General features: G+C 37.0%; 1 protein-coding gene across 2 annotated transcripts in view; it reads left to right on the top strand.

Annotated features, from left to right (window-relative positions):
• Positions 1–13,686, top strand: part of TRPM6 (transient receptor potential cation channel subfamily M member 6) — a gene marked incomplete at its 5' end in the record, with an annotated part of 139,279 nt that overhangs the window by 52,963 nt on the left and 72,630 nt on the right. For both annotated transcript variants that reach the window (XM_079706381.1, XM_079706380.1), the window contains 7 exons: positions 2,579–2,747; positions 3,774–3,897; positions 5,944–6,016; positions 6,136–6,236; positions 9,248–9,382; positions 10,460–10,513; positions 12,324–12,464. In XM_079706381.1, coding sequence (XP_079562507.1) covers positions 2,579–2,747; positions 3,774–3,897; positions 5,944–6,016; positions 6,136–6,236; positions 9,248–9,382; positions 10,460–10,513; positions 12,324–12,464 — 797 coding nt within the window. The remainder of the gene's footprint in view (positions 1–2,578; positions 2,748–3,773; positions 3,898–5,943; positions 6,017–6,135; positions 6,237–9,247; positions 9,383–10,459; positions 10,514–12,323; positions 12,465–13,686) is intronic.

Below are 13,686 nucleotides of genomic sequence, written 5' to 3'. Positions count from 1 at the left end.
GTTCGCAGAAAGCACTTACCAAAAATAAGAAAAAAAAAAGGATGACTTCATAAAGTTGCTGTAGAAATCCCTTTGAAATGTGGCCAATGTCAGTTCCTGTTCTGTAAGCCTCTGAGGATGGAAAGAATAGGATCAGCTCTGTATGTCTTCATAATCCAAGTCTTAATGGAGAAGAGAGCCCTCTCCTGGGATGCCTATTCTAAGAGCCTTTCATTGGAGCTGTAATGTTGTATTCCTGCCTAAACTGGGAGCCAGGAGTAGAGGCAGCTCTCTCATGAGATTTGTCAGCAAAGAACTTCACGATTTTTTAAAAACAAATTTAATTAGTAGCATCAGTAAGATCCTTTTTGTAGAAAACAATCATAAATATATTTATATTTACTTTTGTGAGGATTAGTTATTGCTTTAAAAAAGATGTATCTAACAGAAATTGAATTATTTTCCCCTCTCCTGCAGAATACCCTTACTGATTTCTTTTTCTGATGATAAAAGTGTTACATACTCTCATATTCAGATAAAGAAAGAAAACACAGAAGAGAAGGAAGGGATAGCTTTCTGTAATCTTACTATAAAAAATAACCATTGTTAACTTTTTCACCTGTATGCTTTCAGAAATTTTCTATGTACACACAGAGCAACATTTAAAAATGAACACTGGGATCATATAATATCTTTTGTAGCCTTCCCTCCTCTTCCACTAAACATGGATGTATTTCCATATCAGTAAGCATAATTGAGCACATATTTAATGACTGCATAGTATATCATTATATAGGATATGAGATTCTCTTAAAAATTTTTTTTTCCATCCGTTTCAATAATTCTATAATTAGTGACATTTTCATCTAAATTTTCTTCTATTACTTTTATGCCTTAATAAACCATCGTCACCATTTCTTTTGGCTTTTATAGGACAATGTTGTTAAAAGAACCCTATGACTATCAATTGGTGTATCTTACGTCTGATTTTTAGTGATAGGGAGAAAATAATAAGGAAGTGGAGATATGTGGAAAAGGAAAGAGGTATAATGTCAAAGCCATTAAATAGACTGAATGAGATATTTGGGTGCCTGCTAAGAGGCCCACCCTTAACATTTGTGGAGTCAGGACAAAGGTTACACATGGAAGCCCACATACTATTTGTTTAAATATTTAAAAGCTTTAAATCAAGCTAACCAGCAAAAACAACAAGAGAGTAATGTTCAATCCTTTTACTTTTGTACATGTAGCAGGAAGGCCAGGTTTGAGGTCAGAGTCCTGGATTTTTTGGAGTACTGAGCCAGAACGTGGAGATGAAACAGAACTAGCACCTTGGCCCCTGGCCTACAGGTCACTCTCTGCTTCTCTTCCCACCTTTGGCTCAATCTCACGATGGCCAGTCTTCACACACGTTGTCAACTGGACACCCCAGCCTATATGTCCAAGCTCTATCCACTTCTCTTCTACTCCCCAAAGCTGCCTCTGACTTTGACAAGTATATTCCTGGGGCAGAGGTTCAAGCAGCCCCTGGAAGCAAGAATTTTGGGGTCCTGGGCAATCTAATAAGTAGGAGAGGGAGCACAGGCTTTCCTTGGACCTTGACCCTATAGACTCCTCACTGTGAGGGGAAGGACATGGCCAGAGGAGGGCGCTGTAGAACATGGGGCCCAGAGTAAAGTCCTCTGTCGCTCAGGTGTGAGCATGGTGTTGCCTGCCAATTCTCCTTCTCTTGGGAAAAAAAAAAAATTGATTTAAATATATCAATACACATGTGGTGTAAAAATTAAATCAAGTAATAAATCTATAGAATAAACAGTCAACATTTCCCCAAATCCTCCCCTCTTCTTTACTATTAATAATTTGATATATATCCTTCCAGAGTTTTCTGGTTATTTATGTAACATGTTATAGATATGTGCATATGTATATATAAAATATATACCCATATATGTGGTTTTAAATTTTTAAATAGGATTTTAAATAGGATCATACTGGGCATATCATTCTGTAACTTTGTTCACTTAATATCTTTTTAAAAAGAATGACTCCATGGTCTTTCCTTTTTTTGTCTTCCTCACTTTAATAAAGTAATATGTAGTCTTATAAGAAAGCCAAATAGTGAAAAATGGAATAAATTGAAATATAAAAGTCTTTGAGGTTTACCCATCCCATCTTGTTCTTAGAAATAACCACTATTCAAAGTTGATTGAACTGGCAAAAGTTTGATCATTTTTGGAGATGAGTGATGGACACATTGGGATCCATTATATCATTCTGTTTTCTTTTAGATATGTTGGAAAATTTCCAAGATAAAAAGTTAGTTTCTTGAAGACTACTACTTATTATTATTTTTTAATTACCAAAAGCCTTTAGGTAACTTTTTAACTGGGAGAAGATGCTCTCACCATATTTGTGTTACTTTTATTTAAAGTCCAAGCTTCTGGCTTGACCTTGAACTAAGCAAGCCTGAGTCAAAGAAGAGAGAATGGCTAGTGCAAGTAACAAATGTATGTGGTAATTGAAAGACTTGTGTCTGGTAATCAGAATTGCTGATGGGGTTCCTTTGTAACAATTTGATATTGTTTGTCATCTGAAATAGGCTCAAGACAAGGAGTGCCCGTGGTGGGGCTGGTGGTGGAAGGTGGTCCCAATGTCATCCTCTCAGTGTGGGAGATTGTGAAAGACAAAGATCCAGTGGTGGTGTGTGAAGGCACAGGCAGGGCTGCCGACATCCTGGCCTTCACCCACAAACACTTTGCAGATGAAGGGTGAGTTGTTGAGTCTTCATTTCTGAAAGTATGCTCTTTATTCTTCCATTTTAGTTCTTTAATTTCTGCTTTCATGTAGGCCGGATATCCTTAGAGGACAGAGACTGGAATTCTCTGGATATCTTAGAGGACAGAGGTTGAGACTGGAATTCATTTTTCAGTGGTTTTTGTATTTATTAAGCAACACCAAAATGCCCTCCAGTGATGCAAGTTGCTATTAGCTTAGCTGAAGAATGTCCGGCCTCTAACAAGGACCTTGAGCCCTGTCTGAGCTTAGGAAAAAAGGATTTCCAGGGGGAGTGAGGGAGGAGACCACTGTGGCCCCAGATCACCTTTAAATTCAATTGCTGTTAGTAAAAATAGCAGAAATTGGGGAAATCAACATCCTGACATTTTTGTTGCATATGTTGTACTTAGTTGAAGTTTTAACTCTTTCTCCTTTTTAAACAAGATGGTAGTTTTTCTCTATCCATCCCTATACACATTGTGATTCTTCAAATTTCAAAAGCGTGATATTTCTGCCAGGTGAGTAAATACAGTGCGTACAAACTGAAAGGTGGACCCCACTCATTTACTTAATAAATATTCATTCACTGCTTATTATTTCTCTCTGACAACTCTTCTCTTATAGTTTCTCTCCCCTTTCAGCCCTGCTTCCACCCCGTACCCCCTTCCTCTTCTATTACACCTCTCTCTTTCGTTTTGCAGTGTCAGATTCTTTAAGAATATTATGCCCGTAATTTCTGGAGATTCACAGCCCCTTGGAAATCTATCAGCTCGAGAACCCTGCCCCAAGTGCATTCTTCCCAGGAGCATGGCAGATGAGTCCATTCTCTCTTTCAATTCAGCCTTCTCCTGGTGCTGCTGCTTCACTTTCCTTCCCATTCATTTATCTCTTGGCAGTACTGTCCTTAGAAACCTTCTCCATCACATGGGACAGACTCAGGGATGTTGTACTTGTACTGATGTTTCTGGCTTGTCCCCTTCTCTGCACTGTGTCAAGTCACGACCATTTCTCTCTCCCAGGACCCTGCGTCCTCAAGTGAAGGAGGAAATCATCTGCATGATTCAGAACACTTTCAACTTTAGTCTTAAGCAGTCCAAGCACCTTTTTCAAATTCTGATGGAGTGTATGGTGCACAGGGATTCTGTGAGTATGATGGGTTGATGACTCAACTGACTTAAAAAATGCTAATGTTCAACAATTGTGATATTTATTTTCACAATTTTTTTTTCATTTCTTACTTGATTATATATAGCTCTACAGAACTTGACCTTTAAGTTGAGTAAACGTGACTTCTTGTTTCCTCCCGCCCTCCAACCATGCTTCATATTCCTGACCGTACCTGGGAAAAAGCACTTAGACAATATAACAGTATTACAGAAAAGTGATTGAATTTAGTGAAAATTACATGTAAATATTTTCAGAGGGTAAAGGAACAGCTCCATGTCTTAAATAAACTCAAGTCTGCTGGCTTAGATGACTCTATCACAGTATCCTCAGTATGTCCTATAGGAGATCATTGGGGATGCACTGGACAATGGAAATATGTGAATAAACTCTCAGATGGAAAATAGAGGCCACGAACTTTGGACTATGAACATAATATAGATTCAGGAAAAGATTTTAGTGTTTTAGGGTACTTTGATCAAAATTTTTATCAGTGATTTGGATAGTATATAGCTGACAGTTACATTAAATATGCAGATATGTCATATCATAGTGATCTTTCCAGAATTTGAAGGCTGGACCAAATCATACAAGATTTTGGTAATATTAAAGCACCTTCCCTCAAAAAACCAATTGAACAAGTTCAGTCTAGACTAAGCATGGCTAAACAGATGTGAAAAACCCTTTGGGATTTTGGTTGACCTAGTAACAACGAAAATAACAACCATGTCTACAATTAACAGTGTGCTTTCCAATATATTTTTTCATGTGAAATAGCCCCATGAGTGAGTTCAATATGGCAGTGATTGTTTATTTCAGTTTCAGAGATAACGAAGCTGAAGCCAAGAGAATTTAAGTGATTTGCCCAGAGTCATGCAGTTATGAAATAGTAGAACTAAAACTGGAGCTCAGAGTTGAAATCTTGTGCATGGTCTACTACATGTTATGTTCCCCACAACAGTCAGTAGTTTAAGAAAAGGATATATTAAAGGGATCACCCTTATATTTGTCTCCTTCTGTCATCAAGGAGAGTAACCAAGGAGCGGTGTAATAATCAAGAGGGAACTAGAGAAGGCAGCTAAGGGTTCACATGTTACAGAAAGGTTCTCAACTCCTGCACAGTTGAGCGTTGATTTTATTCAGGCACATGGGGGGTGCTGTTAGGTAGAGGGGCTATTAGCGTGAATTGTAGAAGAATTCTATCTTTATGAGACCTTAGAGATTATTTAGTGGGTTCCTCTCATCTTGTGGGTGAGGAACCTGAGATGCAGTGGTTTTAAGATATTTACCCAAGACTGACTAGTTAGTGGCATATCTGGGGCTAGAACTTGGCAATCTTGGCTCTTTTTTGTTGAACAGGTCCCTTTACTATATATTTTCATCTGCAAAGATTGAGATACATTCCTTAACAGGAGAAGACCTTTTATAATCATAAATAATGTCCTTATTTATCTTAAAAAAATCAGTCACATGCCAGGATGCACTGGAGGCTTTGATGTTGTGAAGGCTTTCTTCACTGTCCATTGTACTTGCTCACTGGGTGCATTGTAATTGCCTCACTTATTTTATGACAAATCCTTGAGGATTCATTTCTCATTAAAAAGCAAAAGTCTTAGTTTCTAAAGCTAGGTGAACAGAAGGATCTCATTTCGTATTCTTTCAAAATGAGGAATGGTTTTCTTTACATGAGGAATTGACACTGAGTTTCTTTCCATTATAGCATGTGAATAGTAAATTAATGTAGTAATGTTCTTTCATGCATGTTTCCTCTAAGATACTTGGAATTTTTCAGTTTTTTTTAATCCCCTGAATGTGTACAATTCACCATTACCCTACTTAAAAGTTTTCTCTCTTATTAGAAAAAAAAAAAAAAAAAGAATTTTTTTAACTCTGTGTGATTTTTGACATTAATGATGAATGTTTCACTTAATTCATTAGCTCAAGAGCAAATCTTGTGGGTACTTTTGAAAGCATTTCTTTGCTAGTCCCCAAAATGTATGGCTTTCTGTTTTTCAACTGTTACAGATTACCATTTTTGATGCTGATTCTGAGGAGTCACAGGACCTTGATTTAGCAATCCTAACAGCTCTGCTAAAGGGTGAGTGTCTAAATAAGGTTACAATTGTTCCTCCTTCCCTCTTTTCACATTCTGTGGCACTTTGTGCTTTTTATGTTGATATCGTAAACAGAATATGTGATTCCTTTCTTTTACCCTAGGCACAAATTTATCAGCATCAGAACAATTAAATCTGGCAATGGCTTGGGACAGGATGGACATTGCCAAGAAACATATCCTAATTTATGGACAACATTGGAAGGTATAATGAAAATGAAGTTATTTGGAAGACCTGTGTCGTGTGTTGGTTTGTAAGGGAGGGACAAAAGAGAGAATTGGAGGAGAGATAGGTTGCTTTGGGGATGGATGTGGGGGTAGGGTGGCATCTCTGATGCTGGGTACACACCATTGCTAAGACATTTCTCTCATCTACTTTGCCTCCCTGAAAACATTTTTTCCTCTGGCTCTGCAGCCTAATTGAAGCTGACAAAGGAAGTTGGGGGAAAGACAGATGGAAGGATTTTTAATTTACTTTTTGAATGGGCAGATTTTTATATTGTTATTCAAAACTTAAAGTTTATCTTATTTTTTTTTGCATTAAAGTGTAATGCATGCTCACAATAGGAATGAGTGAAAACAGAGAAAAGCAGGAAGAAGAAAGATTACTCTTAGTGTTAATGCTAATCAACGTTAACATTTCATTTTTAAAAAATTACAGTTGTGACCAGACCATAGGTTTATTAGTTTGGGGTTGAACTAATTTGTGCACATTGTTTAAAACATCAAATGGTACTAAAAAGCTACCAAAAAGACAGTAGTTCCCTGCCCTGCTAATCACTAGAGCCAAGCACTTTTGACATTTTTGGACTGTTCTGACATTTATAAATTTCCATATTTCTAAATAATAAGTCATATTGCTGTTTTCTGATTAATTTTGGAGAGCTCTTAACATTTCTGTCTGTGCCCTCCCTGCTGCAATCTGGACTGGTTGCCTGCTATTCGTGGTGCTGAGCTGTCATCCTTCATCATCTTGGAGATTCCCTCCTTTGTTAGAACGCCTGTTTTCTGTATCCCCTGTTTTCCTCTTTCTTGGTTTACTCCTTTATTTGATGATGTGTATCTTGCAGTAACTTCCTGAGAAAGGGAGTATGGGAGATAAAAATTTTGAGGCCTTATATGTTTGGATATATTTTAATTCAAGATGGAACTAATTTTCCTAGAGAATTTTGAATGCTTAGCTTCCAGCACCCAGCAGTACTGTTGAGAAGTAAAAATCGTTCTGTTTTCTGATCCTTTGTTTATGACCATTTCTTTCTTCTCCGGGAGTTTAAAAAAATCTTCTCTTGTTCCAGTGTTCTGAGATTTCACAATGATGTGCGTCGTTAGGAGTCTTTATATCCATTACACTGGGCACTTGCTTTCAACTTGGCAATCATGTGTTTCCTTTCTGGGGAGTTTCCTCCCCTGTTTTCTCTGCTCTCATTCAGGAATTTTCCCATTTAAATGTTAGACCTATGGACTGTTCCTCTAATCTTATCTTTTCCTCTTATCTTCTATATCTTTTCTTTGGTAGATTTCCTCAAGTTTAATTTTTCACGCCTTGTATGTAGCTTTTTGTTTCTGGTAGCATATTATTAATTCCTGAGAGCAAATTTGTTGTCTTTTTATTTTTTAATTTTTATTTATTTATTTTCTTTTTGTGGACATATGTTTTTATTTCTCTACAAGTGAATTGCTGGGTCATAGGGAAGGTGTACATGTACCTTTTTTTTAAATAGATCTTTATTGGAGTATAATTGCTTCTCAATACTGTGTTAGTTTCTGTTGCACAACAAAGCGAACCAGCCATATGCATATACATGCCCCCATATCCCCTCCCTCTTGAGCCTCCCTCCCACCCTCCCTATCCCACCCCTCTAGGTTATCGCAAAGCACCAAGCTGGTCTCCCTGTGCTACTCGGCTGCTTCCCACCAGCCAACTATTTTCCATTTGGTAGTGTATATATGTCGATGCTACTCTCACTTCGCCCCAGCTTCGCCCTCCCACCCCGTGTCCTCAAGTCCATTTTCTATGTCTACCTCTTTATTCCTGCTCTGCAACTAGGTTCATCAGTACCATCGTTTGTTTTTAAATTCCATATATATGCGTTAGCATATGGTATTTGTTTTTCTCTTTCTGACTTACTTCACTCTGTATGACAGACCCTAGGTCTTAGCATCCTGAATATAGTATGTTCTTTTGTTTTTTTTAAGCTATTAATGATAGTTCTTTTGAAGTTTTCTTCTTCCTGTATTGTCTGATTCCTCGTGGTTGACGTTTTTTGGTCTGTTTGTCCTGGACTCTTTGTTTAAGTGTGGAGGAAAGAAAGCTCATTAGAAATTCTGAGCCTGTAGATTTGGGCTTCACAGTAGGGTGATCTGGCTGTCCCCATTTGTTGGGGAACCTGAAGTGTTAGCATGTTCATATATTTTCTTTTGTATTCATCACAATATCAGAGAGAAATCCTCCAATCTCCTGCTTAGAAGGTAAAGCCTTGTTCCTATTGTTACGGAAATCAATAGGGGAAGATGAGTGGGAAGGTCCCAATGTTAGCAATTTATGCTGTCAGAATTCTGTGGCATAGATTTTGTTTGGTTCTTGACTTTTTTCCAATTTCTAGGGACTTCCATTTTTTGGCTTTCTGGAGACTGCTAAATCAATTACCATTTGACCATCTGCTTTTCAACTTCTAAAATGTTTCACTCTTGACCTCCTTGTTCTTGTGGATTCATTTCTTTAAAAAAAAACACAAAAAGACAAAAAAAACCCTTTACTATAATTTTAGTGGGGTTTTAGGTAGGAGTAAAAGTAGATGAGTGTGTTTAATTTGCCATTATACCCAGAAGTCGGGTATAGTTTAAATGGGAACATGCCAAGTTACCAAAAAAAAAAAAAAAAAAAAGAAAGAAAAAGAAGCAGAAGGAAAAGAAGGAAGGGAAAGAAACCTTGGATTTTTATTAGAATTGCATTAAATTCAAACATTAATTTGGGAAGCATTGAGATCTTTACCACAGTCAATCTTCTCATCCAAGAACACATTTATTCAAGAGGTCTTTTAATGCCTTCAGTTTACCATTTGTTATTTCTTCACTTAGGTCCTGAACATTTCTTAGTAAGATTGTATTTTATGATTATTTTGTCTGTATAGTTTTGAGTTCAAATACATGTAATTCTTTAGTTATTTCTACTTTCTTAATTTCTCTGTATCTCTTACTTATTTCTGCCCTCTGAAGCCTGGCTCGCTAGAACAAGCAATGTTAGATGCTTTGGTGATGGATCGAGTGGATTTCGTGAAGCTCTTAATAGAATATGGCATGAACCTCCATCGCTTTCTTACCATCTCCCGACTGGAAGAGCTCTATAATACAGTGAGTACTGGAACATTTCATTAGTCACCTCCTTAAGATTTATTTATTAATTAGCTTAACACTTAGCTTAAACTATATCTTGAATGATCAAGTCTCCTTCAACGTTCATGTACAAAGATAACTTATAGAGAGACAGACTTTTCAACCAAAGAAGAAACTTTCTTACCAAATCCATTGTATCCTATAGTCATTTCTGTGTTTCCCATTTTAATTAATTATACAGAACAGAAGCATAAACTAATTTAAGAAAATAGAATAGTAAGACCATAATTAAAGCCAAAGATGTGAATAAGAACAAATTGCTTTTATTGAGTAATTAGAAGCATTTCAACCTAAGGACACTTAAAATTTTGTTCCTGCAATTTTCCTATGTAAACCTTTTATTGAAACGAGACTGGCTTATTCCTTGTAAAGACACCAGTTGCTTAAGCCAAGCACCCTTCTTGAGATGTCCTTCCTTGCCTTTGAATCTTACCCTTTCTTTAAAGCCCTGTTCAAGTCCTATCTTCTTGATTATTCCAATTCACATATTATAGTGCCCCTATAATACAGATTATTTGCCACTCTTTTGAACATACCTATCTTCATTATTGTTGGTTATTTTTAGTGTAAGTCCCACTCTCTTCTATTAGATTGTAAAAATTCTATGAAGAAAGTACTTCTATTCTTCATTGAATCCCTCAGTAGCTTGAATGAATGTAGTAAGTGTTCAATAAATATTCGTTGGTAGAATATAATTGTGTGATGAAATTTGTAATTGTGTGATTTATATATAATAAAGGTTAGTTACAGATTAGTTAAAATTTATTTCTGCCTCTTGCCACACAAAGTTAATTAAGGCCTTACTTCCTAGATATATACATCTTGCATTGAAAAATATTTCAATCTAATCACATCTTCTCTTGGGAAATACCTTCCTTAGAATTAATTTGGCTTAAGTTTCATTACTAAAGATGTTGAAGAAAGTTTTCAGTATTCTGGATTATTTATGAATTCTGAAATAAAGGTTTTTTATTTCTCCCTAGCACATGGTAATTAAAAGGTAATTAAAATTCTTCCTTTTGTTCTTTATTACAGAAACAAGGACCAACCAATATGCTCTTGCATCATCTTGTCCAAGATGTAAAACAGGTAACCTAATTATGAAGGTGTACAAATTTCTTCTGGTATTGTCTTAGCTTTGTGGTGAAGTGTTACCAGATTTTGCTTTGTAAAATGTAGACTTGGATTTTCTAGCGAATTACCTACCTTCTTTACCTGTGACCGAACAATTTCATCACCAAACCACACTCATATTTTTTCTTGTAATTTGTGTTTTAAAAGATTTGACCCACCAAGTAAGTGGCATTAGCTAATAATTATTTTCTCTTATAAAACATGAATTGGAGACATAGAAACTTCCAAGCAGAATTTCAGCTTAACATGATACAACAATATTGCCAATGATGATAATAATACCTGCTGAAAATAGAGAAACTTCCTGGTTCTGTTATCTTTATTGAAGGACTGGTATGTGATTCCATTGTTTTTGTTCTTGTTTTGTCTATTAGTGATAACTCTGGGGCTCTCACTTCCTTGGTGAGACTAAGCATTGTTCTAGGGAACCAAGATGGATCCTACTGGTCTATACCTTTGCTAATATTTTGCTCATGGTATTCTCATTGAACTTTGAGTTAAGTCAGACTTAAAATCATCTCTGATCCCCCATTAGTTACCAGAACTTTCCAATTTAACAGACTTTTTTGCCTTAATTCTGAAGTCTAATATCTTGATGGAGAGAGTGTGGGCTTTCTGATTATGTTGATTTGGTGGGAGTAAAAGGACTGGAGGAGGACATTTAGTTGGCAGATTAGCAGTAAGCAAAAGTGTCCATGCCAACGTAAATTTACCTTGCATTGATTTATGTTGGGTCAAATGATGTTCCTTAGATTATCTCCTTAAACTCTGATTCTGTCATGATAAACTGAAGAAAAAGGAGTGAAATAGTTAGATATGTGTTTAACTAGCAGCAAAATGAGAGCATGATTTGTGTTCCTTGGAAAAAGTGAATTATGAATGTGAAAAAGAGAAATTAAATTATTTGCATTTATTTATATCTGTAACCTTATTTGTTGTTCAAAGCTTTGGGAACATTGTTCACAATCTGCTCATTTCAAAGATCTTGTTCAGCGCTCTGTGCCTTTAAAAGTGTGCTATGAATGGCAGCTCAGAAGTAACACTTATGAAGAGGCACTGTGGTGGCCTTTAAGGGGTCAGAGCAGTTTTCATTTGGCCTAGGCCCATGTGCTTGGAAACCTGCTACTCAGGCCCCAACCAGCCATGACGCTGGTCTTGGTACAGCCTCGAATTTTGAAATCTCATTTTGCTCTGCTGCTTCATGTTCCTTATTTCTATTTGTTCTACTTCCTTTCCTATTCTTGTTTTGTGTATGATTTGGTCAACACGGTGCAAAGTGTTACAGCCATTTCAATAGAGAAGCTTAAGATTTAACTTAGTGTTACTTTTGGACCCTCCAGCATATCCTCCAGTGATTATAGTTTTGATGTAGTGGTTCTGTCATTTCCAGCTAAAAACAGTCTTTTGTACTCTCTTTAAATGTATTTTATTCTAAAGTGTGTATATGCATGAGAGAGAAAAAGAGAGGAAATGAGCTCTTAAAAGCAGACATTCCATGTCTATGAAACTAAAAACATCTTAAGGCTAAGAATTTTTTCCCATTTGAACAACCAGGTTGTATCAGTAGCTGCCATATTAAGTGATCAGTTGTTTTTGTTCTTCTTTTAGTTATTAGTGATAACTCATTTGTGAGTCTTAAGCATTGTTCTAGGGCTGAAGAGTGTGAGTCTCCCTCTTTGCAGTTTATTTGGTTATGTTCTAGTGACATGGCAAAAGAGATAGAAAAAGAGAACTGACAGTTACGTGTTACATGTTTTTGTTTCAGCATGCCCTTCTCTCAGGCTACAGAATAACGCTGATTGACATTGGACTGGTGATAGAATACCTTATTGGTAGAGCATATCGCAGCAGCTATACCAGAAAAAATTTCAGAGCCCTCTACAGCAACCTCTACAGAAAACATAAGGTAGCATAATTGAAAAGTACCCTAGTAAAATTAAGGATTCCTAGGAGTTATACTTTTAGAAAAATGGCTCGGGATGTTTAGATGGGAAGAGCTTCCAAAATGGACATGCTATTTATCGACATTTATTGAATGTCTGCTGCATGTAAATTACTGTGCTAAGTGCCGGCATGCTGGCCTGGGATGGATATAAAGATCAGGAGTTTAGAAACTTTTAGAGGAAACAGATTTATGAATAACTAGCCACAGTACAAAACAAGATATAATATGTGCCGTATTGACACAGAAGTATGTGGTGAGAAGGGTTAGAGGGAGAGATGACCGGTTCTTTCCTTATCTTTCTTTATCTTTTGAAAATACAGAAGTGGAAAGCTTAATAGGATTATATCTATAACTCATAATAGCACATAGCCTGGAGATGACAAACTTGGAACAAGTCTCTAGGGGTTATATTGGAAGATGCATGCAGAATGTACCATGTGAAAATACATATTATACGTATTTTATTTTCCATCATATTTTTGAAAGTCTAGGAATGTAAAATTAGAGTTGCTGGTTAGTTAATTAGCAGAGAAAACATTGCTTGTTTCTTAAAATTGCCAGTACAGATCAGTACACTGAAGAGCCTAGTTCTTATTAGGGGGTAATGAAAGTGTTAGAAAAGGTAGTTTGGGGCATTTTTGGCTGAGAGAAGAGCGGGAACAGTTAAAGGCACAGTGCTGTGGACACCATGGTATGGTTTTGCCGTGACAAGAAGACCTTTGTCACTGGACGAGTGCCAGAAGGTTGTGAGGGATGACACTGGAAAGATACTTTGGGATAAGATCACATGAAGAGTCTAGAATATCAAGCTACTTTTTTTTTTTTTTTTTTTTTTTTTTGCGGTACACGGGCCTCTCACCGTTGTGGCCTCTCCTGTTGCGGAGCACAGGCTCCGGACACGCAGGCTCAGCGGCCATGGCTCACGGGCCCAGCCGCTCCGTGGCATGTGGGATCTTCCCGGACCGGAGCACGAGCCCGTGTCCCCTGCACCGGCAGGCGGACTCTCAACCACTGCGCCATCAGGGAAGCCCTCAAGATACTTTTGACCTTTATTTTTAAAGAATGAGGTGAAGTGAAAACCCAACTTGGCTTTAAGGGATGAGAAAACAAAACAAAAGAAACCTAGCTCTCAAAGAGAAAATGTTCTTTATTGGCATTTCACAGGCATAAGGATACACTTGAG

Source organism: Hyperoodon ampullatus, assembly GCF_949752795.1.
Source record: "Hyperoodon ampullatus genome assembly, chromosome: 6".
Taxonomy (NCBI): domain Eukaryota; kingdom Metazoa; phylum Chordata; class Mammalia; order Artiodactyla; family Ziphiidae; genus Hyperoodon; species Hyperoodon ampullatus.
This window is presented reverse-complemented; position numbering and strand designations above follow the sequence as displayed.